Source organism: Chamaea fasciata, unplaced genomic scaffold, assembly GCF_029207755.1.
Source record: "Chamaea fasciata isolate MVZ Bird 193981 ecotype frontalis unplaced genomic scaffold, bChaFas1.0.hap1 SCAF_7, whole genome shotgun sequence".
Classification (NCBI taxonomy): Eukaryota; Metazoa; Chordata; class Aves; order Passeriformes; family Sylviidae; genus Chamaea; species Chamaea fasciata.
In genome coordinates, this window is record NW_027094092.1 from 3,694,470 (window position 1) to 3,720,637 (window position 26,168).

General features: G+C 41.7%; 2 protein-coding genes and 1 long non-coding RNA gene across 3 annotated transcripts in view; 2 read left to right on the forward strand and 1 right to left on the reverse strand.

The window, feature by feature from the left end:
• Positions 1-5,214, forward strand: part of CCDC73 (coiled-coil domain containing 73) — a 54,495-nt gene extending 49,281 nt beyond the window's left edge. Inside the window, exons 18-19 of the mRNA XM_066187244.1 lie at positions 2,241-2,374; positions 4,952-5,214. Coding sequence (XP_066043341.1) covers positions 2,241-2,374; positions 4,952-5,158 — 341 coding nt within the window. The 3' untranslated portion in view covers positions 5,159-5,214. The remainder of the gene's footprint in view (positions 1-2,240; positions 2,375-4,951) is intronic.
• Positions 5,215-6,012: 798 nt separating this feature from the next.
• Positions 6,013-20,411, reverse strand: EIF3M (eukaryotic translation initiation factor 3 subunit M). Its single transcript, XM_066187245.1, has 11 exons — positions 20,249-20,411; positions 18,736-18,868; positions 17,661-17,799; positions 17,168-17,291; positions 16,634-16,728; positions 12,295-12,378; positions 10,975-11,074; positions 10,482-10,563; positions 7,310-7,453; positions 6,696-6,756; positions 6,013-6,271 (listed from the first exon to the last, which is right to left on the reverse strand). Exons 1-11 carry the CDS (start codon positions 20,288-20,290, stop codon positions 6,151-6,153), a joined length of 1,125 nt encoding a protein of 374 aa, XP_066043342.1. The 5' UTR covers positions 20,291-20,411; the 3' UTR covers positions 6,013-6,150.
• Positions 20,412-21,319: 908 nt separating this feature from the next.
• Positions 21,320-24,326, forward strand: LOC136291667 (uncharacterized). Its single transcript, XR_010721649.1, has 4 exons — positions 21,320-21,960; positions 23,237-23,326; positions 23,608-23,785; positions 24,073-24,326. It is a non-coding gene; the product is annotated as an uncharacterized lncRNA (long non-coding RNA).
• Positions 24,327-26,168: the final 1,842 nt, after the last annotated feature.

Sequence of the window (26,168 nt, forward strand, 5' to 3'; positions counted from 1 at the left end):
TGTGTTGAGTGTGTGAAAGGACTTTATATTCTGTCAGGCTGTGGAAAACACGGAGCTTTAAGTGCTCAAGGAGCTATATTAATCTGCTATTTACACTTGATTATTATTTGTTGAATAATACTTTGCACATACAAAAGAGTAAATACAAACTTTATTCCGTGGGTTTCTAAGTCATTAGTGAAATGTGGAAGAATTGTACTTTAGATTTGTTTTGCAATAAAATGAGCTGGTAGATTACCCCAAAACTGGAGCCGTGGGTGCTTAGATGTTTTCCAAAGAGCGGGATCCACAGGACTGGGTGTTTGTGTCGGTTTGAGTTTTTATTGGTGTATTGTTTTCACTTTTGGCCCTTGAACGTACCAAGAGCAGAGTGGACTCCCATCCTTAGATTTGCAGCCAGCGGCAGACAGAAACCCAGCAGTCTGATTTCTTTATATTGTTCTGTTCTTATGAATTTAGCTCTATAGCTAATTTTCTGTCCCTGGTCTCCTGCCCATGAATATTTGTGTTCAGATGCACATTTTTTGAAGTTCAGTTTCAGACGTGTCTTTGATCCTAAAACAGTAGTAGTGGTAGCAAGGTAGTGAAATCCTGATCTCAGATGGCACATTATTTCTTTTAATAATGTGAATTTTGGTATCTGTTTCAATAAAAGGAATGCCTAGTTACACAATGTTCTGCATGTATCTTTTCTGTAAGAACAGGCAGTGCTACCTGAATTTCTTGCCTGGGAGTTCCTTCTCCTCTTCTTGTCAGAAACCTTTCTGTATGTAAAGTACTGGAACTCCACATGACTCTGAGAGATCCATCCAAAGGAATTGGTAGGGAACTAACTCCAGTCCCTCAGCTGAGTTGCCTAGTGACCAGACCTCTTGAATTCCAGCAAAGCTTCATGGTGAGGGTCTTGGTTTGTGTCCCAGATGTGCCTAATGCTGCCAAATTGAGATAGGTCCCTCCTTGAGCCTGCTGGCCTCTTGGAATGCTGCACCTCCATGGGATTGTGGAGAACCTCCCTGGGAGGGCTCCCACGAGTCACTGTGGTGCACGGCACCGCAGCTCCCAGTGTTTATGGTGCTCGGGGTTTGTGTTGTTTTGTTTGCAGATCTTTTCCCAAATGGCAAACCTGCACTGGAATCCATGTGGACACCGGACCTACGTTTTACTTTTTTTTTTTTTTTTTTGACTGACTAGAGCACAAACCATTTAGCCATATGGGAGACCTAGAGGTGAAGAGAATTGGTGAAAGAGTTTAGTAAACCTATCTGAGGGAATTCCTTCTACTGCCCCACCACAATGCAATTTACTATTTATACGGTGGTTCCCAGAGAGCAGACACTCCACATCAGGAAATGAAGGAATGAACTGGGAATGGGAAAGATCTCCCTGGCAGATGATTAAAAAAGAGAACAAACACAAAACCATTTTCCTCTTCCTCCCAAGAGAAAATGTCAGCATTCAGAAATAACTGTTACATAACCATGAGGTAACATGTATTTTCGTAGCAAAACAAGATTTTACTGTTGATGCAGTGATCCATAGGCATCTGTGTAGTGACCAAACAGCTCCTGTTTGCATTGTGAGGAATAGTGAAAGCATCCTTGTATTTCCACCTTGCAAGGAATTTGATGCTAGTTTCAACAGAATCTACTGGTGCTGCATAAGGCCTCTGAAGGACTGGAGGCTTATACTTGGATGTGATTAATCCGCTCACCTGCCTTTCCTACCTTTAGTAGATGGCTGTTGCCTGACCACCTGAAACATCAGATATAGCCATTAACAAAAAGATTCCTTATTTAAAATGTTTTCTGATTGTCTGAAAAGCTTTGTATTCATGTGTTTTATTACAAGTCACCCTGGAATATCATGTCATAATGGCATTAACTATGCATTTTATTATTGTTACCAGAAGGTGAGTTTAAAGTAATAGTGCTTGAAAAAATATATTGTTAGAATATTTAGAATACATACACTTTCTGTAAATCACTTTTCTGTCATTAACTTAATATGTGAAAATGAGAGAAAACATTTTTAATCCAAGTAGAAACATACCTCATCTTTAGAGAAAAAGAGATGAAGCATGTGAAAGAAAAAAATTAAGGGCAAAAGCCTACAACAAAGATGAAGTGATTTAAAACAAAAATATTTGATTTTTTAACATCAGAGGTAAACCAGTTTAGTTACTCACAATTACTGGCTGGGGACTAAACTGCAGTTGTTACCATTTCCTTTTTGTCAATCAGGTTCTAGCAGTTTGAACAGAGCTGCCAACACTTTGAATACCTCTAGTATCCACCGAGAGCCCCAGGGGGAGCCTAGTGAAGAATGGAATGCTACAGCAAAGGCTTTTTATGATTCTTCTTTTCCCACAGAACATGTAAGTCAATTAAAAATATTGCAGACCAGACCTCAGTGAGCTAATTCCACAGATATTTGTACAACTGTACCCATCTGGATACTTTAAGGCTGAGTCAATCTCCGAAATAATATCAAAAGGGCAACAAGACACCATTTTTCACAATTAAGGTTGATAGAAAGCAGCAGGAAAAAGTCACAGCGAATGAATCAAACAGATGCTAACCAGTCTGTTTGGGAGGGGAGGAAGAGGCTAGTCCATTGTGTACCCTAATAAAAATCATCACCTACAGTAAAAGTAGAAGTTGAAGAAAAAAAAAAAAAGGAAAATAGGAGTATGTAAAAGTATAAAAACATTGTTTCCTCTGTTACTTGATAAGACCATGTCATTTAAAAGAATCCATGAAAGAATAAAAAACCAGCACATCTATGAATTGGGGCCTATCCACTTATCACACACTGTAGTTGTGTGATGCCCTATTTAATCTTATTATTTTGTAGGGTAGCATTATACAAACATGTAAAAACCTGTTGTTTCCCAGTGGCTCATCACTGCATTTTCAGATCTGTGTTAAGAGGTATCTAGAGGTATTTCTCAGGTAGTTAGGGCTGTCTCTGGATGACATGTACAGTGGTTTCAAGGGACAAAGTTGGCTGACTTCAGCAGATAATCAGGTCTTGATGCCATCAGCATCCATATTCCCTGAAATTCACAAGACTGATGTTTTAAATTACTCGACTTTCCTAGCCTGACTCTACTTGTGAATGACACTGAGGTAGATTTTTCACCACAGTGGTGGTATTTACCGTGTGTCTCTTGCTTTTTCTCAGAGGTGGAGCCAGGAGCTGAGTGAACTCCAGCTGTAACCTATAGCTGAAGCAAAGCTGTATTTCATTATCTGGTTGTGGTTATGTCTGCTTTGTCACCTCCAAACTAAAGCTCCTGCTGTACTAGCTAAGTAAAAGCAGAGACGGACAAGAACAGTGCCTTGCTGGTTTCACCTTAGATTTTCCAAATCCTTAATCTACAAAATCTCAGCCTGCAATAATGCAGACCACTCCCTCCTTTCTGTGTTGGTGTCGTTCTAATACCTTCTGTTCTCAGCTTTGTCATTTTAATGACCAGTATAAACAAGCTGTTGGGAAATTAAAAATGGGCTCGACAGTTTTTTGCATCTTTGTTTGCTTTGACTAACAGGCATGATTGCAACTAGAGCAGACTTAAGCCTTCTACAATTTGGGTAAGCTCATTCAACCACAGTACAGTACTCTAAAAAGGGATAAAAACGATACAAATGCTACAGGTGCACTTATAATTCTAGTAAAAATACTAAGAACTGTTTGAAACATTAATCTGTCCATGCTTAAGTACCATCGTAAGGATGAATAAGCATCCCCAGCTTAAACATACAATTTTCAGTACAGGAAGGTTCAGCCCCACAGATTGTTATTCCATAGAGATTTTGACTAGTGGCTTGCAGGGAAGTATGATCTGTTTATTGCTGAGGCCTTGGGGAAAAGCATGAGAGAATTAACAGGGTGAAACTTTTACTTCTCAAATGGAGAAGTTACTTCCTCGCTGAAAAGGGAGATAGATGCCAGTCATTACCCGCCGGAAGTATCCGTACCTTCAGCTGCATGGCAGCAACATGGTTACAAATGCAACAAGGAACAATTTGCCTGAATTTTATTGTTCATATTTCAGACTGTAAGAAACGCTTGTACACTAGGGAAGGTGAGCTTTAGCACAAAATTAATGGGCTAAAATTAAGGTAGGCCTGATAAAAGACATGGTGCTTTAAGAGTTGGCTGGGACAGTTGCCTCATAAAAAAATGATTGAGCAGAGGGGGAAGGTGTCATCTTGTGATCCTTGCAGGAGAAGGCCCCTAGCGCAGGAGCAGAGTCCGAGAGGTCACCTTGCAGATCCCCTGCAGCACTGGCTCTGCTGCTCCCCCAAGAGCCACACAATCCCAGACTACAAGTGGAGAACTCATCATTCAAATGCAAGGTTTTTGCTCATCAGGCAAAAAAACTGTTTCCCTGCTGTGGTGCCATCTGTCTTTGATTTGGACAGACACAAAGTAGCTAACAGTAATATATCAAAGAGTAATTAAAACTATTAAAAGAACAAAAAGATCTTTAACATAAAAAAGCCAACCTATTACAGACCTTGCATTACTGATGTTTGCTTTCTAATCTATACAGTGGAGAGGGAGTGAACACCATAAACCTCGTGATTTTGGGTTTTGTTAATCAAATGCTTGCATAGCAATAGAAATGTCAATTGCAACATTAAACTCTTTAATTAAGCTATTTATTTTGCTAATCTGGATTCTAATACAAGCCTCTCTTTTTAAAATCACACTCTTGTACCAAGTCTTATGTTGAGGTTTGGTTTATAAAAGCTTAATTGTCATTATCAACTTTTCTAAATTAAATACGACGCAAACGCTTCAAATTAAACGTCTTTTTTCCAATTGATTTATTTCCCTGTTAACATTTCGTTGCTTGCCTAATACTCAGCAAAAATCCAACACTCTGAACCTCTGTATGTGAATTTCACTGGGTTATCAACTGCTAACATCTGTATTCTGTCAGGGTGAAGAAGGATTTGCTCCTTCACAGAACAAGAAGTCTTCTCACATGACTGTCACTCCAGCAAGAAATGAAAAAGCGCTCAAAGGTGAGGACAGCTGCTCTCTTCAGAACTCCATTATACAAAACCAAATAGGAGGAATTGAGAAATTACTGAATTTGGAGAGACTTCATTCAGCAAGAAAAAGAAGATATGAAGAAGGGCAGTGAAGATGAGTGCCAGGAGATAAGCATTCTTTCAGGCATACACATTTCACTTACCCAGATTTGTAGAGGTATTCCTACAGAATCTGGTATACATGTGTAGTTTCATGTTTAATATAGCATGTTAACAGTTCTTATGTTCAAAAATGTATACAATTCCTACTCCTAATGTTAGTTCTGGTTCTGCAGTCAAATTCAAGTTATTATTGGCTTTGCCCAAAGTTACAGTTTGTAAGTTTTTATATATGTTTAGTACAATTAAATAATTACTAAAGTGTACCCTCCTCCTGCTTCTCAGAAGTTTTAGCTGAAATAGTTCAATTATTTTTTTTCTGACAGACTCAGTTTTCAGGCAAAATCACCTCCAACTGTTTGAGAATACAATGGGTTCTGCAAACATTTACAGCTACTTCCAGCAGTTTAAAGTGGCAGAAGAACAGAAAAACCTTCTGCTTACCTTGACTGCCAAACTATTTAAATCTATCTGTTGTAGTCTCTGTATCAGTGAGGTCTCTTTCAGCACTGAAGGATCAGGCATGATTACAGAGATAAGGCAGCAGATTGGACTTCATGAAGCTTCCCTTCTATTGGATCACATTTCTCTCCCCTTGGGTCTAAGGGAAGTTTTCTCTTACTTTAAAAATTACTTGCACTACCATTTTTCTGACCTCCCTCCCTTCCTCCCCACACCTCTTGCAAAGAAAGGTCCCCATCCTGTAAAATGAACAAAAGAAGCATAACCAGTATTGCCAGTTTCTTGTTGGTCATTATGTAAGAAAATCAACAGAAGACATTTTCCCATGTTAGTTTTATTGCCTCTTTTTTTCTTTCTCTTTTTTTTTTGTGTGTGTGTGTGTGTGTGTGTGTGTGTGTGTGGCAATTTAGAATATTTAGCTTCTTTAAACCAATTGCATACATTTTTTGGAAACTTTCACAAATTGTCAAAGTTTTGAATAAAATTTGTCTATAGCAATATCACTAGGTCAAAAAAAAAATTCTTAAGTGTCTGAGAGACTGAGGAGACTGTTTTTCACTTGATTCAAATTTTGTTTCCAGGTGTTTAGAGTGTCATACAATTGCTGCCACTGCTGCTTTCCAAAAGTCCGATGTGTGCTGTGACTGGAGAAGCAAAACAAAATTGGGAGATTATTAGACATGTCACACTCACCTAATCATTCTTCTATAGCATTACTTTACTCTCATGAGCAAATAGGAAAATTCTGATTTTCTCTTTAGAAAGGGCTGCACTTCACCAGTTAAGAGAATTCTGCAGTCTTCCCAAATATATAATGCAACAACAGTCATTAGTATTCTCGTCACTAGTAGGTCATTAAATGAAATGTCCTGGAAAGTAGGACTCTTTCATTAAATAAGCTAATCACATTCAGTGTGAGCTTTAATAAAATTATGATAAATAGCAACTATTTAACTACCACCAACTGATAGGAACAATACCTTGCTTCTAGTTGGAATATTCTACAAATGTAAGTGAAATAATTAGAACACACGAAGTTCTGCAAAATGCCATGAAGAATTGTCTTACCTGACAACGACTTTCCTCTGTGTCTGATCTATTTTGCAGTACACCATCTTTGTCTTTACAGCTGCAAAAAAAACAATGCTGTTTGGAGCAACATTTTCATGATAGTGCAAAGGTATTAAACTGCACAAAAATGGTTCGAAATGAGATCAATACAAACATAAGAAGACAGCAGTTCACTTAATCTGTTTTGCTGTTGGTTTTAATGGCCTAGTAGGCAGAAAAGCAAAACGATGTAACAAGATGAAGGTCATGCACGAATCCTATTGTTTGGTGCCAATCTATTAAAGCAATATCCTGTACAGATTTTATGAACTTCTCTCCCCTACAAACACATCCTGCTTTAATGACAGCAAACAAAACCAGATGACATATTAAACCTGCAAACAATTTATTAGTTCTGTAAAGAATTACATGAGATACGGTTCCTGTCACCGAGAAGAAAAACACTGGTTAAAACACAACAGTTTGGCCTGTCTTTAAACATGAAGTTGTGCAGCTTTACCTTGTAAAAAGCACAGGAATTAAAATCAATATTGTTCCTAACATTTAACATTAGCTTAGAAGACTGTAAAGGTCTTGTTCATGAGCACTGTGTGCAGAACCACAGTTCTTACCATCAATGACAAACGCTTCTACATCATCAGCCCCGATCTGGAGCTCCTGCTGCATTGTGTCAAATGAGATTTCTTTGTTCTCCACAGCCATTCCCATGAAAGTAAGGAGCCTCATCTTGGCCATATTGTGTTCATGCAACAAGCCTGAGGAAGAGTGGTGATAGTTTAATTAATGATTTAATTATAATTCACACAAATAATTTGCTTTTCATGTTATTTTTACTATATATGCTTCCAATCATTTAAAATTTATTTCACATTGAATATATATTCTTGTCCTTATCAACAGGTTTTTTTGAGGTAAGATATCAAATCCTGCATTTGGCTTGTCTTTTGCTAAATAGCAAGGTCCATTGTGAATTCATCAAGACTCAGTTGGGTTTTTTAGCAAAAATGTATTATCTACAAAAGTTTATTTTTTGAGTAAAAACATCACCTGAACAGAATTTGAGGTGGTGAGAGTGCAAGTGAGTTTTTCAGTTGCATCACCTGGAAGAACAGCAATGCAACAAAAGAGAAAATCCACGGCTGGTTATGCCAAAAATCCTCTTACAGCCTCACCACTCATTCTCCGGTAGCTTCTGGAAAATAAACCTCTCACAGTGATGGTTCCAGAACATAACATTGTGGTGCCAGAAGAAAGCATTTTGCCTCTGAATTTGTTTGTCCACAGCAAAAAAAAATGCATCATGAGGCCCATGTAAGCATCCAGTGTGGCTCAGAAAAATGCTGTTCAAAACCAGCAGAACAGATACTGAGGTCAGCTTACATCTTTTACATGACTGCATAAATGCCAACGCAAGGAACTGAGCCAAGGCCTTGCATGTCTAAATCAGAGACCATTTTTCTGGAAAAAACATCTAGGTCAACCAAGTCAAGTCACTGAGAAGAATCAAGGCATGTCTTAATCCCAAGATCCATGAGGTACCAACCAAGATCCAGTGGAAGTTTCTTAAAAATGAGTGTCAATCTTTTTGTTCTAGAATGCCATTATAAACATTCCCATAGCTTCAGTAAATATTTAAGTTTGGAATTTATAACACCCATACACTGCAGGGAAGCACATTAGTGCAGGACATCATGTTGTGTTAATTAGCTGTAATTATGATGCAGGTTCTCTATTTGGCACCGATTCAACAAAAACGCGATCACCATAATTCATACGAACGAGGAGCACCAGCAACTATACCTAACTGGGTTTAATGGAACTCTACAAGCAGCAAAAAATCAATTAGCACACATTAACCCTAATTAACAAATGCAAATGAGATGCTGATTAACTTTGCGAAGAAGACTGCTGATAATACCAGATTAACTGTGGCCATGTTAGGGCGATGCAGTTGACACAGATAATGCTACTGCTGGCCTAAGTTGTCAGCATTAATAAAACAACAAATTGTAACAAACCCATGCTGCCTCTAGGAGCCTTCCTGCACAGCTTTCCTGGGCCAGTTCTAACTGATCCTGGTCCAGGAAAGGTTACAACTACAACCCATGCACTACTGCCACTGGAATCCTATTCTGAACAGCCTTTTAAAACAAAGGTGCTTTTTAACATGGTTAAAAATCTCACTGCTTTTGGGAACAGATCATTTTTGAATGCCTCATCTCATAACTGCACTGTTGTCTAGACCAAACTATCCTTGTTTTTCAAAGCCGTGGCTGAGCCACTCAGTTCCCAGCATTCCCATCCGTGCTGCCTCCAAATCTCTGCTTGTCCATTGCTCAAAGACCCAGAGAGTTTCTGAGCACACCACAGAGAAATCAGTGTAAGTGGATGTTAAGACTGTCTTTCCAAACAGTTACACAGGTATTTAAGGATTTTACTAAGATTATATGAATCTTAGATATATTGGAAGTTCACACACTGAATTAATTCATGGAGGGAAGCACAGACACTGGGAGGCAAGGCAAAAGAAACCACAACTGAGCAGAATACAAATAATGCTATATAGATGTGTAATTGATCTTCTATACATTTATTCAAATGTTGATGTAACAGCAAGTTCAGCAAATACTTCTGTGGACAAGTACCTAAAAGATAAGCCCAAACCCACTTTCGCCTGAGAAAGAGAAGTATGTCTGCATAACTGATGTTCAGATTACATTACAGATACACTTATCCTATACACACATTTACAAGCTACCAAAAACCTGCTGCTAATTTTATCCATCAAAAAATCCCATTGGTATTTCCACCATCTTAATACCCAAAGTAGCACCATTTTAAAGCTCTGAGGGCAATTATTCTAATTCTATCACACTCCATTAAACAAAATAATGCATGTGTTAAAAAGCTGCACTAAACTCTGTTTTAGCAAAACTATGGCCTTCCTCAAATGCATCCAACGCAGTGTTTAAGTGTCATTTGAAAATCAAAGTTATTAAAAAAAATTGTATTTTTATGGAAACATTTATTCATTACCAATATGTCAAAACCTTAATGCAGTAATAAAAAAATCTGCATCATTGAGCAATTTCTGCATTGTCACTGACCCCTGTCCTAAAAAGCTGGAATATAAAAAACGTAATTTTAATGCATGCAATAGCTTATGAACCAGTGCTCCTTTGAAACAGTCAATTACACATCAACGGGGGAGTGTCAAAGTGTTAATTACTACTCCTTTTTTCCACAGTGTGTAAATAAAGAGGGTGCTGACATTAACATTCCATCACATTGCTTCATGTGATGAAACAAATTAACTGGGACAGACTGTGGCTTGCTGGCTCTAATGCATCAGCACACGCAGACACACACTCACAATTTGCATGCTTTATCTTACTGCTCAGAAGTATTTGCTGTTACAAAGTTATTCATCATTAAAAGAAATAGATTTATACAAGCTGGCAGTTTCCTCAATGCAGTTGTGATCTCTGGCCTAGCCTAGAGTATGAACATGTTAAACCTTTCAGGAGGGGAGTTCTAGGAAAAAAAAACCAGTGGGTAAAACCACAGTTCTCTTCCAAAGCCATAAACCAGCTTGTTTTCAAAGAACAAACCACAGTCAAATGGCCCACTCACAATCTGCAAGAGGTTATCATCTACAAACTCTAATCTGTTAGGAAATTTCCTTGCTTTGAATCCAATACATGGATTCAAACTGAATTACTCTGTGGCTTCCATACCTTAAACCACGTAAATAGTCAGAAATGTAATGATCTGACAACTTACCCAGGGAGTCAATGAAGTCTTTGTTGTTCTGATAAAACTTGACATAGGATGCTAGTTTAGCACTTACAAAAATTGTCAAAAGCTAGAAGATAAAACACAAACATGAGAACAGTTTAAATATTATCTTGGTTTCCCTCTTTGCAGGCTGGACAGATATAGACTATGGGTACTGAAGAGAAAAATAAGCTGTTAAGAGCTGAAATTCTGTCTTCTGTCAATAGATGTGGGCACTCTGGGCTGAGCTTACTTCCTTTCCCCAGAACTAAGATTTGCTACAGAACTCATGTGAGGGCAGGACTTGTAACTGAGTTTCTGAAACTTTGAAAGGGGAACATTTCACATGCAATTTTAATTTTAAAGGCTGTAAAAGAATTAGCAAACTGCAGCTCAGCATTACTGACACAGATAACTATTCTAATGGATTTCAAAAGACACATTAAAACAAAGCAGTCTACTGCTATCAAACCATCTCACTAAAAACGAAGTTACTTACATCATGAATAAGTTCTCCTTCCAAAAATTTGACTGGCTTTAAGGCAAGAAGATGATCAAAGAGAAAGGTATTTGGATCCTTCAATGCTCGTACAATACATCTGATGAGAAAAGGAAAACCTTTACTTTTAAAGCAATGCACATCTTTATGACTAGGAGCAACTCAATGTGTTGTTCCTTGCTTGCTAGGAAACACACAAGGGGTTTCGGTTATTATCATCAGAAGTAACGTATGTCACATTCCAATTTTAAACTTCATTTTACAGATGGAAAAACTTAGGAACAGGAAGCATTAAGTAATTTGTTCAGTATCCCAAATGAAATGTGCCAGGTGGTCAAACCACAGATCACCCTACAGTTTCCATCTATGCATTTATTTCCAGCACAGCCTGTGTTCCTAGAGGTATTTTTACCGTGCTCCTAAAATTTCACAGAATTGACTTGTTTTGGAAGATTTAATTGTACTTGAATGCGTGACACAAAACAGAGAAAACCCCAAACAGTGCAAGGCCCAGGATTTATCAGTTGCAGCTCCAGACTAGAAACAGGAACTCCAGATGGAAGCTTTTCTCAGCAGCACATGAGAAGCCCTGGCTCGCTCTGCCGCACAAGGACACCAGGAGAACCCGAGCTGTGCATGGACACGGCCCTGGCCACACGAGTTCTCTCCAAGGGAACTCGCTACAGCTTGCTCTAGGGTAGCCAGTGAAATTCCCACTTAGGCACAGACACTAATTTTCCCAAGGAGTAATCCTCCTTTTCCTCCATGGTTAAGTAGAAACAACTCCCTTGAGAACTACTGTTATGAAACAATTTAGTCTCAGCTTCAGACCCAGCTCTTTAGGCCCAGTTCAACAGGTCATCTTATTTCTGTGCAGTTCACATCCTTTGTACTTGCTCATAGAGAAGACAGCAACAATGTTTTTTCAAGAGAAAGTGCTATTTGACAAGAATGCTCACGGTTAGATAATAAAACAGGCAAAAAGTAAAACAATCTGAAAAAAAAATGGATTCCAGTACAGATTTTGAGTGCACAGCTGATGCAAAGAAGTCCTTACCCAAGGCTGATCTCTCTCAGCCGTGACCAGAAACACTCCTGTGCACTTACTTGCACACTGCAATAAACCTGGCTGCTACAAACAACCAGACCTACTGCAGACTGCAGAGACAAACTCCTGACTGAGTCACCAATGCTACAGAAGAGGCCGTGGCAGGGCCCTTGGCCTGCCAGGCCATTCAATACTCTTAATAATAAGGGGATCAAAGTAATTTGGCAATTGAGGAAAAGTGACTTTTAAGGAAACTGGGAGGTCAGTATTACCTGTGAGCATCAACTCTAGCCTGGGAAGCATTGTCCTCTGTGTAACTTCCCAATAGCTCCACCATTACTTTTGCTGCAGTGTCACTATAGGAAAAAATAAAGTTACCTCAGGATTGCTGAAATAATAGTTCAAACAAGACATCAAATATTTAAATAATTCCATTATGATGTTATAGGTCAAATTAAATTACACTTGAAAAAGATGTAGATGATGCATTTTAATTCTAGTAGTGGAGAGAACAAATTAACTGGATGTATTCTTTCAATTCTTGTTCTACAAAATGTTTATCTTCACCCTTCATTTCATTCTCTTAAACTGATAAATTACCTGCTGGTTATGGAAAAAGCTTTCTGAGCTAGGAACAGCTTTATATGGTTCACTAGAAAGCTCCTCTTATGCACATCTGGATTTAATCATTGTGCAATAAGTAGCGCTGCAAAGTTTATTTCAAATGTAAAATGGCATCTCTTAAAGAATATTTATGGTCAGGAAAATGACTGTATAAAAGCTGCTCTCCTCTTTCACAGATTCTCTTCAAGTATCCAAGTGAAAGCTGCTCATTTTATTGATGAAATTACGGAGCCAGCAATGAGACTGGCTGAATCTGCTGTGAAGCAAACAGCTTTCAGCACTGCTCTGACAGACAGCTTTTAGACAAACAACTCCTTCTCAGAAAGCTGAGCAAACCTACAGGCTTGTCTACCCAGATTATCTTGTGAACAACCTCAATACTACTGCAGACCAGCTCTGAGATCCTTACTGTGTCATTTTAACAGGTTTTGATTTATTTTCACTTAACAGTTTCACCACCAAGGCCAGCAACTGCTGATGCTTTTTGCAAAATTCCCAACAAATTATCCCACGTGGTCTAAAAGCACACTATTTCCCTTAAAACAAAACACTGCAAGAATAAAGCTTCAATTTGCATTAATGACTTAGGCCAATGGCATAAACTGCACAGGGAAGAACAAACCAACACAACAGGTCCAGTATGTTCTGTGCTGTGACAGAGGTTTAAGCCACACAGCAGCAGAGGTCTGAATGGTTTCTGTAGTACAGCAACATTGTCTTTATATGGGTATTTATTTGAAATCTCACCACACCACTGTTTGACAGCCACTCTATAGGGTGAAGTTTGTTCTCAGAGAATTTACCAGATCTGAGAGATGTGCAGCACAAATATTAAGACATCATGGGCAACACCCAATATCATATATAATCTGGATGGACATTTGTCCCCAGGCAGGGGCATTTTCTGTAGATCCCAGCATTCCAGAACCAGGTGCAGGGATATAAGCTTTAATGAAACATTTGTTTGAAAACTCCAGCATTAAAGTGGTCAGCTAATATTTTGCCATGGTAACCAATATTGACGTGGATGAACTGACAGCTCTGTATAAGTGAAAAAAAAAAACTAATTTAGGCAGCTTTATTTATGAGAGAAGCATTCAACCAAAGAATACACAGCTCCTTACTTAATAAAAGCTTTCCAGCAGATGTTCTTGTGCACTTCAGAGCTATGTTACAGTTTTCTGGCACTTTTCCTCTCCTAATCTTTCTCTTAGCAGCAAAAATTGAAAACTATCACTTCCCTAATTTCAAACAGTATTTTCAATTCCCTGCCTTTTTTTAAACTATTTTTAAGCGGAAAAGGAGTGGGATTTTTCATTGTTGTTTCTAGGAAACAACAGAATGCTACATGACAATTGCTCCCAAACTTTGTGTGCTAAATTTTTGTGAACCTCTGCAAATATGGCAGGCCTTTAGTTTTATATTCCATTCAGTGTCAGATTACTACTGTAAATAAATCTGTTTCAAGCACTAATACAGATCCCTATTTTACCACAGCTTGTTGTTAAATGCACCTGAGGTGCAAATGTGAACATTTTTTCTAGCAAAACAGCCTGAGCAAGTGCTCTTGGCTCCCCTTGCCAGTCTAGACGCATAACTTGACAAAAAGCCAGTGGAGCTTAAGAGTGATGGTGGATAAAAGGAACAAAAAAACCACAGCAGAGCATTTAGAGACTTAGTGAGATGTTGGAATCGAGTCCCTCTACATTACATGATATTAAACTGAACTAAAATTACACGAAATAATTACTCTGCAGGTGCCTGACATACTGAGCTTTTTGCTACAAGTATTAATACCCAGACTTGCCAGACCTGTTTGAATTTAACTTGGGCAGGGCCAAAGCTGCTGAATCCTGCCAGCAGAGACCAGCTTTAAACTGCATCAAGGCGGCTGGAAAAGCTTTGATAAAACAAACTTTCACTTCTCACCGCAGGAAAAGGGACACCACACAACCTCTGCACACATAGCTTTTAGGAGCTTCCAATCTATTAACTACCAACTGATCCACTGGGAGAAAGTCTATTAGCTATGGAAAACCATCTCTTCTGCCACACTGAGCAAAGTTAAAATGTAAGTCAAGCGAACAAAAGAATTCAATTGTCTTTACCAATGTAGTTCTTTTCCCTTGATTAGAAATCAACAATAGTACCTGAGGTATGATTTTCAGCACATACTTTTCAGTTCCCACTTATCTTCCCATACTGCTAGATAGAGCAACATTCCTGAGTGCTACAGCTGGAATGCTGCTGTGAGTTTCCCATACTATTGCAAACACTGCCCACTGATCCAGGAGAGAACCAGGTCAAAGGTGCCAGGGTCACTTCTTGTTTTCTTTTCTGGAGAGAAGTGCAAGTGCTCTGAAACACTGCACAGCTTGCTGCAACCCATGGTAAGGACACTGAGGGCAGGAGTCATCTCTTACAGGGTCTGTGGAAGGTTTTAGTGGCTATCTTAAAAAATCACCGATGGTTAGCAAGCAAAAAACCATTTAGTACAAGGTTACTGGTAGCAGTGGAAACAAAAACTGGAAGTTTAATCCACAGATCTGACAGCAACACTAGCTAAAAACAGCTGGCTATTAGTTTGGGAATGAAACTAATTAAAACCTCACAAAAAATCAACAGGATGGGAAGTGAGGAAGAGCAGGAATATTATCAGTGTAATATTTCTGAAACAACGTAAGCACTAAGCCATGGAAAAAAATCTGTGACTAACATTTCTGAATTTATGTTGACCATCTGAAATCTGCTGTACAGAACTATTGATGCAAAAGCATTTGAGTGTTACAAACAGGAATTCCCAGTAATGCAGCTCACAGGGTAACTACTCCATGAGGATTAATCACCCCTAAACTGAGGTTAGTTAAAAATGATCCTGCTATGCTGATGCAGCATTTCCAGGCGACAATTCCAGCAGGGCAGAATAAGCCAACTGTCCTGACAGAAGGAACTCTTCTCCACCTGTGACAGATTCACACTTGCCTTTTTAAACCCCCAGCAAGGTCGTGCCCCAGTCCAACCCCCTGTGCAGTCACACAAATGCCCACACCAGCACAAACACACACAGGTACTGGCAGCTGGAACGGAGGGTACAGGACACAACTTCCTTTTGCAGCAGTGCAAGGTGATGCAAATGCTGGAAATGCAAGTGCAGTTCTGGGACCACTGTGAGGCAGCAGTGGAGGGGGCCTGATGCTGCCTCACTACGAAAATAAAAAAACCCTTGAAAAAGTAACTCAGAAAACAGAGTGGATGGGCAGCCCCCACATCCCCACCCCAAACTGCAGGGACAGGTTAAACAGGCTTGAGCTGTTGTGGAACTACACCCTGAACCACTGGACAGCAGCCCATCTCTGCAGCCCTGGCCACTTTATCATTTCTGTAAGATAGTGAACAGCTCTCAGTTCAGACCTGCATTAATTTACAGGCACCATACACACTGGATTACTCTGCATGCCAGAAGACGGTGGTCTGCCAAGTTTGTTTCATCAAAGATGCTTCTTATGATCCAGGATAATAATTCAAAATGGCCAAGCAGGTAGTCTGTGGACATTAATTTCCATGACTAGTGGCAAGCTCTGTCCTGAAGGTAATGTTTACATAAAAAGACTGATTCTGTTAGCCATGATTGATAAGCCTTCCCACATCGTTAAGTAAGAGACAGCACCACCATGCACTAAAATGTCAAAAGTGCAATTAAATAATAAACTTGGCATAATGCTACACTGCACTAAGATGATTATTTATAGAAAGGAATAGTGTTATTTTGGGAGCCTGTGGTTTGCAGCTAATTCACTACTAACTTCAGTGTTACTGGTTTAATACAAGACTGCTTAAAAATATTTTTAAAAACCCCAGAAGTGTATTTGGATTCAATTACTGGTATAGATTAATTTTACAAGTCCTGTGAGAAATACTTTCCCTACAGATCACCTATACTACATCAAAATACAGAGTTATCTAGTACGTATGACTTGTCTCTTATACCTTTTCTTGCAGTCTACTAGGACATCATAGAGCAGTCTCAGGAGAGTGTGTTTTTTCTCTGTGGCCAGATTCCAGTCAGAAATCCATTTTCGGACCTAGGTAGAATACGAGTGAAAAAGAAGCATTCAGGAAAAGATTAAAACAGCACTACAAATACTTCTCATTTTCTCCCAAGCAGAAAAGGATTAAAAACATCTTGCACAGAGATTTCTCTTTTAGGTCTTCTGATTCTCATGCTCCCACTGCCCCCTGTCCTATCACTATTTGCCCATGTCAAAAGTTGCTCTCCCTCTTTAATGAGCCCCCTTTAAAGTACTGCAGTAATGGCATCCTGGAGCTTTCTTTTCTCCAGGCTGAACAATCCCAATGCTCTCAGCCTTCCCTCGTAAGAGGTGTTGCATCTCTCTAATCATCTTCATGGCAATTTCTCTAGGCTCTGGCAATTTGTAAGAGACGGTCTGTAGCAGCTCTGAGAAATATTTAGGTGCAACACGGTTCATACAAAGGCCACAACTTAAAGGGTCACTTCATTACCTGATCTAGTTCAGTTGGAATGTACTGGATGGCACCACAAGACGAGGCCACTTTCAGAAGGCTGCAGTACACTGTGTACCTCACAGGAGTGTTCTTGTCCATGCCATGGAAGAGATTGCTCAGGCTAAACCGCAAACAACCGACAACGGAGTTACAGAGGTTTCAAAGAACATCCCTGGAGTGTGTGTAAATGTTCTTTTAAAGACACATGCTAGTACAAAGCACCTGGCTGCGCCTTACATCCATGAATTGTAACCTTCCAGTTCTGTAATCATTTTCAGCAAAGCTGAAAACTATGCATATTAATTTTATTTTGTAATGCCCAAGGGAAAAAAATATTGGTACTTCTATTTTATGACAGTGAAAAGAAGGTAAAAAAAAAGTGCTTCCTGCAACGCCCCACACTTTGATTTAAAGACATACAAGACAATCCTTCCTCTTGAGAGGCACAATTACTTTGCCAAGTCCACCATTTGCCCTGTGCAATACTTACAGCTGCAGTCTAAGAGATGGGCGCTCTCCTTCCCGAAATTTTACTAACTTCTCACACAGGTTTTCAATCAGTGCTTCTTGTTTGTCAGGTTCCAGGATAAGAAGCAGAGAGACAACGCTGTTCATCACACTCTCCACATCTGCATAAACAAAAACTTAAAGCTGTTTGAAACTGCAAGCAGCAATCAGTAGCTACCTCGTCCTGGATATACTTTTGATAATATTAATTCATACTTTTTTTTTTTTTTTCAGTATGAATTATCACTTTGCATGAGCAAGAATTGTAAAAGAAAGAAAACGCAAAGATACCAATGTGGATATTCATCAGAATGTCCCAGAGACTTGGCTCAGGTGGGCTTACATCAACACACCTCCACGGAAGACAAGAATCACCACTCTAAGGTCAACACATATTCGATATCACACTTGCTCTGAATTCTCTGTTTATACACAGGAGAAATCAGAGGAACTCTAGGTTCCACACAGCGCCTTCCTCCTGCGCCTCCAGGGAACTGCCCAGGGTTCTACAGTGAGAACAGTAACTCAAGCACAGTGAAACATTTCACCAGGAGCACGAGGGATACCCAGATCACAGGGAACATGCCCTCAAGAACAATGAGGCGTATTACAAACCCTCCCCAGCTCCTGTTTTAAACATGGTGTTCCATCCTTTCCAAACAGAACCACACCAGTTTTGTGTTTTCTTTTCAGTCTGCCCAATTATCAGTCAAACAAAAGGCAAAGAACAAAATTCACTGCATAAGGAAAATATTATCTATTCCCCAAAATGACACCTGAGCATCAAAACCACTGTTTTATATACAAGTCTCTACGCCCTCACTACAAGCAGAGTCTAGCTCAGCTCCCAACTTCTTCAAAGAGTGCTGGATGTTTGGAGAAAGGAGGGGCAGAGTACATGCAAATATTCCATGGCAATGATGGAAATATGCACTTCCAGTTTTATGAAGTTGCAAGGCTTTTAATCCTACAGATTTCTAAATTCTGCCGACGGTCACTGTTTGAAATCACTGATGGCAATAAATTTAGCCAAACCAACAAGACTTAGAGATGCAAACCTTTGTCATCCTCTTTCAGGCACACATCACACACTTCAATAATCTGTGCCAAGTCCACATGAAGTCCACCTTCAGCGTTTTCTTCAGAGATTTCTGCTCCTTTGGATTTCAGGTAAGCTCGCAGTTCTGCAGCCTTAAGAAGGAGAAAGGCAACACATACAAAACCAAACAGTTGTTTTGTGAATAACCAAGTCAAAGTAATTAAATTTCTTACAGATTTTAGTTCTGCCAGATGCTGCACCTGCTGTGACTGAACAGATCACAGATCTGTTGGGCTTTCTCACAGTGTCAGCGTGTCACTTTCAACTCTGTACTGCACTGCAGGCCTAGCAAGTTTTTGTGACAAAGACACTTTCTCATGAATTATTACTCTTTCACCCTCTGCAAACTTCAGACAAACATTAAAACCATTTAGTTGCTTCTTCACCAGAAAAGAAAAAAGGTACAAACAAAGCTGTTTTAGGGAGGGCAGAACTTTGTCTTCACAACAACAGTTTCTAATCTAATTACAGAATGGCTTGGGTTGGAAGGAACCTTAAAGATCATCTTGTCCCACACCTCTGCCACGGGCAGGGAATGTTCCACTAAACCAGGCTGCCCAAAGCCCCATTCAACCCAGCCTTATAATGTCATGAGCTGCCTTCCACTGCTAGGATTTTAACCTACACCAAGAAAATACCTTTCCCTCAGCAACAAGCCTATTCATTATAATTCAGGGCTTCACCAGAACCATAACCCTTCAGAAACAATCTGAGGCCATGTAACTTTTTGGCACAGGGCACTTTTTGATCAGGAGGCTGCTGTGACATTTACACCTCGTCCAGCGTCAAATCATTTTGGAACCGGAAGAAAAAGCTAAATGACCTGGGACAAACTGCTGTACTGAAGATGTTTCATACCAGCTACTTGATGGAGCTGTACTAGCCATTAAGGCAAGCGAAAACCGGGCTGAAGGCTGGTAGCCACGGGTGCACTTCTTGCAGATTTCCAATGTGTATTGGAAAGTGTATTTCCAATGTGTATTCCAATGTGTGTACACGCACATTGTACACACGCTATGTATACATGCACACGTACGTGCACACACATACTTCAACGACACTGGGAACAGGAAGTCCCCAAATCCAAAGGCACAACAAAGCAGGAGCTCAAAGACAGAATTCCCACCTCCCGTGCCTGCAGTACCGAGAGTTCCACAAAACCCAAGCAATGCCCATATGTGAACCCATTTTCTTCTCCTAAATAAAAAGCAGGGCTGAAGAGCGATGAAAACCAAGTGCCGGAGAGGAGGAACATTGAAGAGGGAACTGCACACACACGGTTAGTTATCTTTCAGCCATTACGGTCAACTTTCTCTAATCGTCTGCTCGATCTCTGTAGGGAACAGCCCAGACGAGCTGGCGGAGCGCTCGGGGCGCGCACGGCGGGGCAGCTCCGGCCCCGGCTGCCGCCTCCCGACACGGCCCGGCCCGGCTCCCCGGCCCGGGGCCGATGGTTCCCCGGGGGCGCTGACCTGATCCTCCTCGGTGATGTCGATGAAGGCCGGGACGCTCATGGCTCCGAGCACGCCGCGCTCCGGAAAGGCGGAGCGCCTTCCGCCACCGCGCCACGCCGCGCCGCTTCCGCTTCCCGCCGCCGGGCGGGCGGGACCGGCGCTCCGACCGCCCTGCCCGGACCGCCCTGCCCGGACCGCCCTGCCCGGACCGCCCTGCCCGCTCCGCCCTGCCCGGACCGCCCTGCCCGACTCGGCCGTGCCCGCTCCGCCCTGCCCGCTCCGCCCTGCCCGCTCCGCCCTGCCCGGACCGCCCTGCCCGCTCCGCCCTGCCCGGACCGCCCTGCCCGGACCGCCCTGCCCGGATCGCCCTGCCCGGATCGCCCTGCCCGGACCGCCCTGCCCGCTCCGCCCTGCCCGGACCGCCCTGCCCGCTCCGCCCTGCCCGCTCCGCCCTGCCCGGACCGCCCTGCCCGGACCGCCCTGCCCGCTCCGCCCTGCCCGGACCGCCCTGCCCGCTCCGCCCTGCCCGGACCGCCCTGCCCGGACCGCCCTGCCCGCTCCGCCCTGCCCGGACCGCCCTGCCCGGACCGCCCTGCCCGGATCGCCCTGCCCGGATCGCCCTGCCCGGACCGCCCTGCCCGCTCCGCCCTGCCCGGACCGCCCTGCCCGCTCCGCCCTGCCCGCTCCGCCCTGCCCGGACCGCCCTGCCCGGACCGCCCTGCCCGGACCGCCCTGCCCGGACCGCCCTGCCCGCTCCGCCCTGCCCGGACCGCCCTGCCCGGACCGCCCTGCCCGCTCCGCCCTGCCCGCTCCGCCCTGCCCGGACCGCCCTGCCCGGACCGCCCTGCCCGCTCCGCCCTGCCCGGACCGCCCTGCCCGGACCGCCCTGCCCGCTCCGCCCTGCCCGGACCGCCCTGCCCGGACCGCCCTGCCCGCTCCGCCCTGCCCGCTCCGCCCTGCCCGGACCGCCCTGCCCGCTCCGCCCTGCCCGGACCGCCCTGCCCGCTCCGCCCTGCCCGGACCGCCCTGCCCGCTCGGCCCTGCCCGCTCCGCCGGCTCTTCCTAGCACTCTGGCGCAGCTTCCACTTTCCTCACACACACCCGGCTCCCCGTTCCTGTCACACACGCGTCTTCCTTCCTCTCCACTTAAAAGCTCAAGTGCTTGTCGCCTAGCGCTTTTTCCAGGCAAAGGTTAAATAACAGGCTTGGCGTAGGTGTGTCGCGAGTGAAAGGTGGTGGGACAGCAGTTGGCAAAGGGAGGCTGGCCGCCTTTTCTTTGGTTTGATTGAAGACCTCTGCTCACGCTCCGCTGAGAAGTGAGGAGCCCTCACTCGGTGTCTCCGGGGTGCTCAAGAAGTTTTCTGCTCAAGAAGTTTCCTGGTCAGCTCTGGCAGACCACCAGGAACATGGGGTGACTTTCCCCGTGGTCAAAACCTAAAATGAAAGCCAAGAAAATCACAGAGTAGCTAAGGTTGAAAAGACGTCTAAAATCGCCAAGACTGACCAGTAATCCACTAAGTAAAAGACTGCTGTACACAAACCTCCTTATTCTATAAACCTCACCAAATCATGACTGAACTGAACTTACTGAGTCTAATAACTGGAGTGAGGGGTTTTTAACACCAGGTTCTGAATCTCCACAGCGCTGAGCACAATGAAACTGACAAAGGCCTACGCTGCCTTTATTAAATGTGATGACTCTGCTTAGTTTTAATCGTCTATGTGCTTCTGTAAGTTTTAAATAATGCTTCAACTTTTAATTCTTCCATCATATGAATCCTGCCTAATTAGTTTAGTCCACTTTAGGCAGTATTTTAAAAATATTACCTCTACTGTAGCTGATTCTCTTTTAACCAGAATATTTTAATACTGTTTGATTGATAGTCTTACCAATATTTTGTATTTCAGAGGTCAGCATCCTGGAAATTATAGATAGATATAAAGATAAGTCTCTCCTTTGTGTGTCTGGTCTCGAAGGGGGTCTGATTTTCAGAGAAGGAATGTTTGAGCATTTTTAAAGTGTGGGTGACTTTCCTCTAGTACTACTTAACACAGTCCTGTGACAGTAAAGGTAACTGGGGTCCATCATCCTGGGGGATAGGGGTACATCGTACATTTGATTTTCACACATCTTTAGGAGACATTTCAGGTGCTAAAGCACATGCCTGTTGCCAGTTTGCATTCTGGAATATTGCGCATGCCTGCAAGCTGCAATGAGTGTCCTGTAGATCCCAGGCTGTGTGTCTGAAATAAATTCCTCTGCAGATGCCTAAGCTACCTCAGGGCATATAAATGGCCCAAGTCACACAGGGAACTCCCAACCCCAGTGTCTATTTTTATTTAGGCACTGCACCCGGATGGAGGTTTGTCATGCATTATTCAGAATAGACGAAAATAAAATAACCATGCATCACATTGGGTAGACAGGACATGACTCCAAAGAGCTCTGCTGGAATATCCACATATGGTCCGTTGCATGATACTTTATTTGTCCCAGAAGAGTTAAGATGATAGATGATAGCTGGGGTTTGAACTTGTGCATCAGGAAGGCCACTTTGAATATAAAGGGGGCAGTATGCGTTTTGTGAAACTACCGATGCAAAGAGGATGTAGTGGAGGAAGAATGGCTTTCAGTGCCATCGGAATGATGACATTTCTGTGGAAACGAGGCAGTTGTTTATAGTCCTGTCTGCAGTTCCTGAAGCCAGTTCAGACACGGGCTGGTGGGGCTAAAGCGAGGGAGCCAGAGGTCCCTGCGGAGGCTGCCAGGAGTGGTGCTCGCCGGGCTCCCGGTGCCCCGGGGCGGCAGGTGTGCAGGGCGGGCTGCCACCCCAGGGACACCCCGGAGCAGGAGCCGGAGCAGGTCACTGTGACTGCCGGGCGTGTGTGAGTCTCTGTACGTCTGTATAACGTGGGGAAGAGCTTACCACCCGAGTAAGGCTTAACTGCTGAAGGAAAAAGAGGAATTTTGGCCGGTACCCACTGTAAATTGTTTCGTTTCTGTAGACAAACCAGAGAGAGAGGTGGAGTCTAAGGAAGTGACATTCTGTCCTGTGTGCTTTGAACGTGGTGACTGAAGTAAACGAAGTCCTTTAGGTGAGACATCTTAAAAAGCTTTTTTTTTCTTTTTCTTTTTTTAATTTTTTTTTTTTATGGAGCCTCTTTAAAAGCAGCAGACAGCTTTTGAAAATAAAGGGTTTAGCATTAGACTCCAGAAGCTGATCCTCTTTCGTTAAAGGCATTGATGAAGAAGATCTCCTTCAATACAGAAAGGAAGTGCAGACTCTGTGATGGCATAATCATTCCTCTTCAGAATCCCTGTTATTTATTTATTTATTTATTTACTTACTTACTTATTTTTACGCTTCTCTCTGTAGGAGAGACGAGAGTAGAGCGGCGTCTCCGGGAAGCCATGTGAGGATGAGTGGCCGCTGGGAATTGCGCCCTTTTCGCTGTCGGTGCGATGCGTTTTGTGCTGAGTGCCCTCTGGAGGCCTTGGATACGCAGTGACCCGGGCGAGTGTGCCTGAGCTCTTCTGGACTCCTTCCTTCAAAGGTTCTCCCTCTCTCTCTCTCTTTTTTTTTTTTTACTCATTTGCGAGAGATGCAATAGCCGACCTAAACGAGCAGAGCACAGTTACATCTGCTTTTTTTTTTTTTTCTTTTTACTTTAAGTCAGAATTACGACATAAAGGTTACTCAGAAAAGGTAAAAAAATAATTTAAAACTTCGTCCTAATTGCCGGGCAGCCAAACGAAATCTGTTTCATGTTTAGGAGCTTTGTTTAGCTTTATCAATGTATCGAAGTGTGCTTCCTAACTTATGTTTCTGTTTTCTCCCTAGTTCTCACTGGGGCTAAAAGGAAACTGCTAAAATACCCTTTTAAGCCGCTTCTTGCAAGATTTTTCAGAAATCTCAGAGGAAACCTGTTATCCTTATTCTTCCAGCCAAGTTCTGTAGCCAGAGGAACTCTGAATAACTTCAATAAGCATAGTAATTTTTGGGTGCTCATCTGGTTTTCTTGTAATCTGTAAATTCTCCACTTTTGTCCACTTATTCCCCTAAGCGTATCAGTTAAAATAAATACCTGCAGTTGCCCTGACCAGCATGCTCTCTTCATTCAAGATATGTATTAAAATGTCTGACTTGAAGAAACAAAATTCAATATTGCATTCTTATTAATAGTATTGGGTTCTGACATGGAGTTGTGCCCCTGAAAAACATTTAGAATTTTTTTTTTTGACTCTTGATACATTTATTTTGCTGCTAGTGTAGCAGGTGTTTTTCTTAACCATTTTTAAGGAGAAATCCTAAGTTAAGAGGAAATGAGCACTCAATTATTTAAATTTCCTGAGATTAGAGAAAGAACACTTTGCCAAACAATGCCTCTTCACTTCAAAACCTCTCCCCATAAATTATGTTAGGGGATCTTATTAAAAGTCTTTAAAAATTTCCTATTAAAAATGGTTGATTGCAGTCCAGACCATCACAGCTTTTGTGCTTTCAGTGAAATACCACAGCTGTCGCAAAGAAATATATTGTGAGACAAAAGGTTTTGTTTCTTTAGTCGTAAATTATTTTTGTGATATCTGAAGTAAGATAAAACTTTCACTTATGTTTGAGTGAAGGAAGATTCCAGTGATAACTTGTTCAAAAATCTATAAAAAGAATATAAGAATGTAGATCTAGATAGCAAATTAGAATCAGACTTCCTTTTTGTTTGAGGAAAGCAATTATTTTTGAAGTCAGTGAAGATTATAACCAGGGATAATAGCATAACTTTGCAAAGCACTGTGCCTTTATCTCAGTAGAACCTGAAGCTTTCAAGTCTGACCTTTGAGAACTCTACAACAGAAACCTTTAGTGTTGGGCAGTTTTTAAACCAAAGTTAAAAAATAAGAAGTACTCTGTTTGCTAATTGCACTGTATTATATTATGCTATAATACGTTACATTAGATTACGATAAAACAAAAAAAAAAATAGACCTCTTTTTAAACTTAAAGGAGCATCAAACAAATTTGTTTTGACCATATTTGTTTTCCTGTTAGCAAGCGAGTATTTTGCTGTGGAATTCTGCCTCTCTTTAGAGGAGGGAGGGCTGTACATGCACTGAACAGGCCGTGAAGTATTTGCTGTCAGGACTGAATTCTGTGTTCACCCAGTCAAGGACCAGAAGTATATTCCAGGTATGACCCGTGAAAGTAATGAAAATATGAAATTACAGCGTATATGCTAAAAATTATTTGTCAAAATCTTTTGCGAAGTAACTTTGAATGAAAGATATGTTAGAGCATTCACCATTTTCTCATCCATCACTGTTTTATGGATAGAGGTCAAATTTCTCAGCCTCCTCCCCTGCTCGTTACAGAGATTACTGAATAAAGAAATACAGTACAGGTGCTAGAACTCAGAATTTGAGACATTTTAGGTTACATATGGGAAAAAATCAATGTGCTTTTTTTAGTTAACAATAGCATTAATAACTAATCCAGTTCTCGTTACCTGGTGTCATCTCAGGAGTTTACTGGACTTTGTTTATTTGTATATTTAAATCAGGAGTGTACAAAACAAAAATGCAAGATGGCCTTTTCTTCTGTTGTGCAAAGAGAAGTGGAGCATGCAGCCTTGATAATTTAGTAAGATTCATTACTGTAGCCCCCTACTTTTTTTCCTTCTGATCTATTTTTCTTATAAATCAAAATTCATCTTCATAGTGCTTTTTTCATGATAATATGTGCTATGTATTCTTTGGGTTAAACTTAGACTGAAAGAACTATGAAGATAAATATAAATCAAAATAATCAGCACTTGGGAATTATTTCCTTTCTGAGGATGAAGATATGTATTCCATATCCCATATACTTGGGGCAGGGACAAGGTGGGTCAGGGATTTGTGGAATCAGCAGTTGAGATGCCTGGAGCACACAATTCCATACTG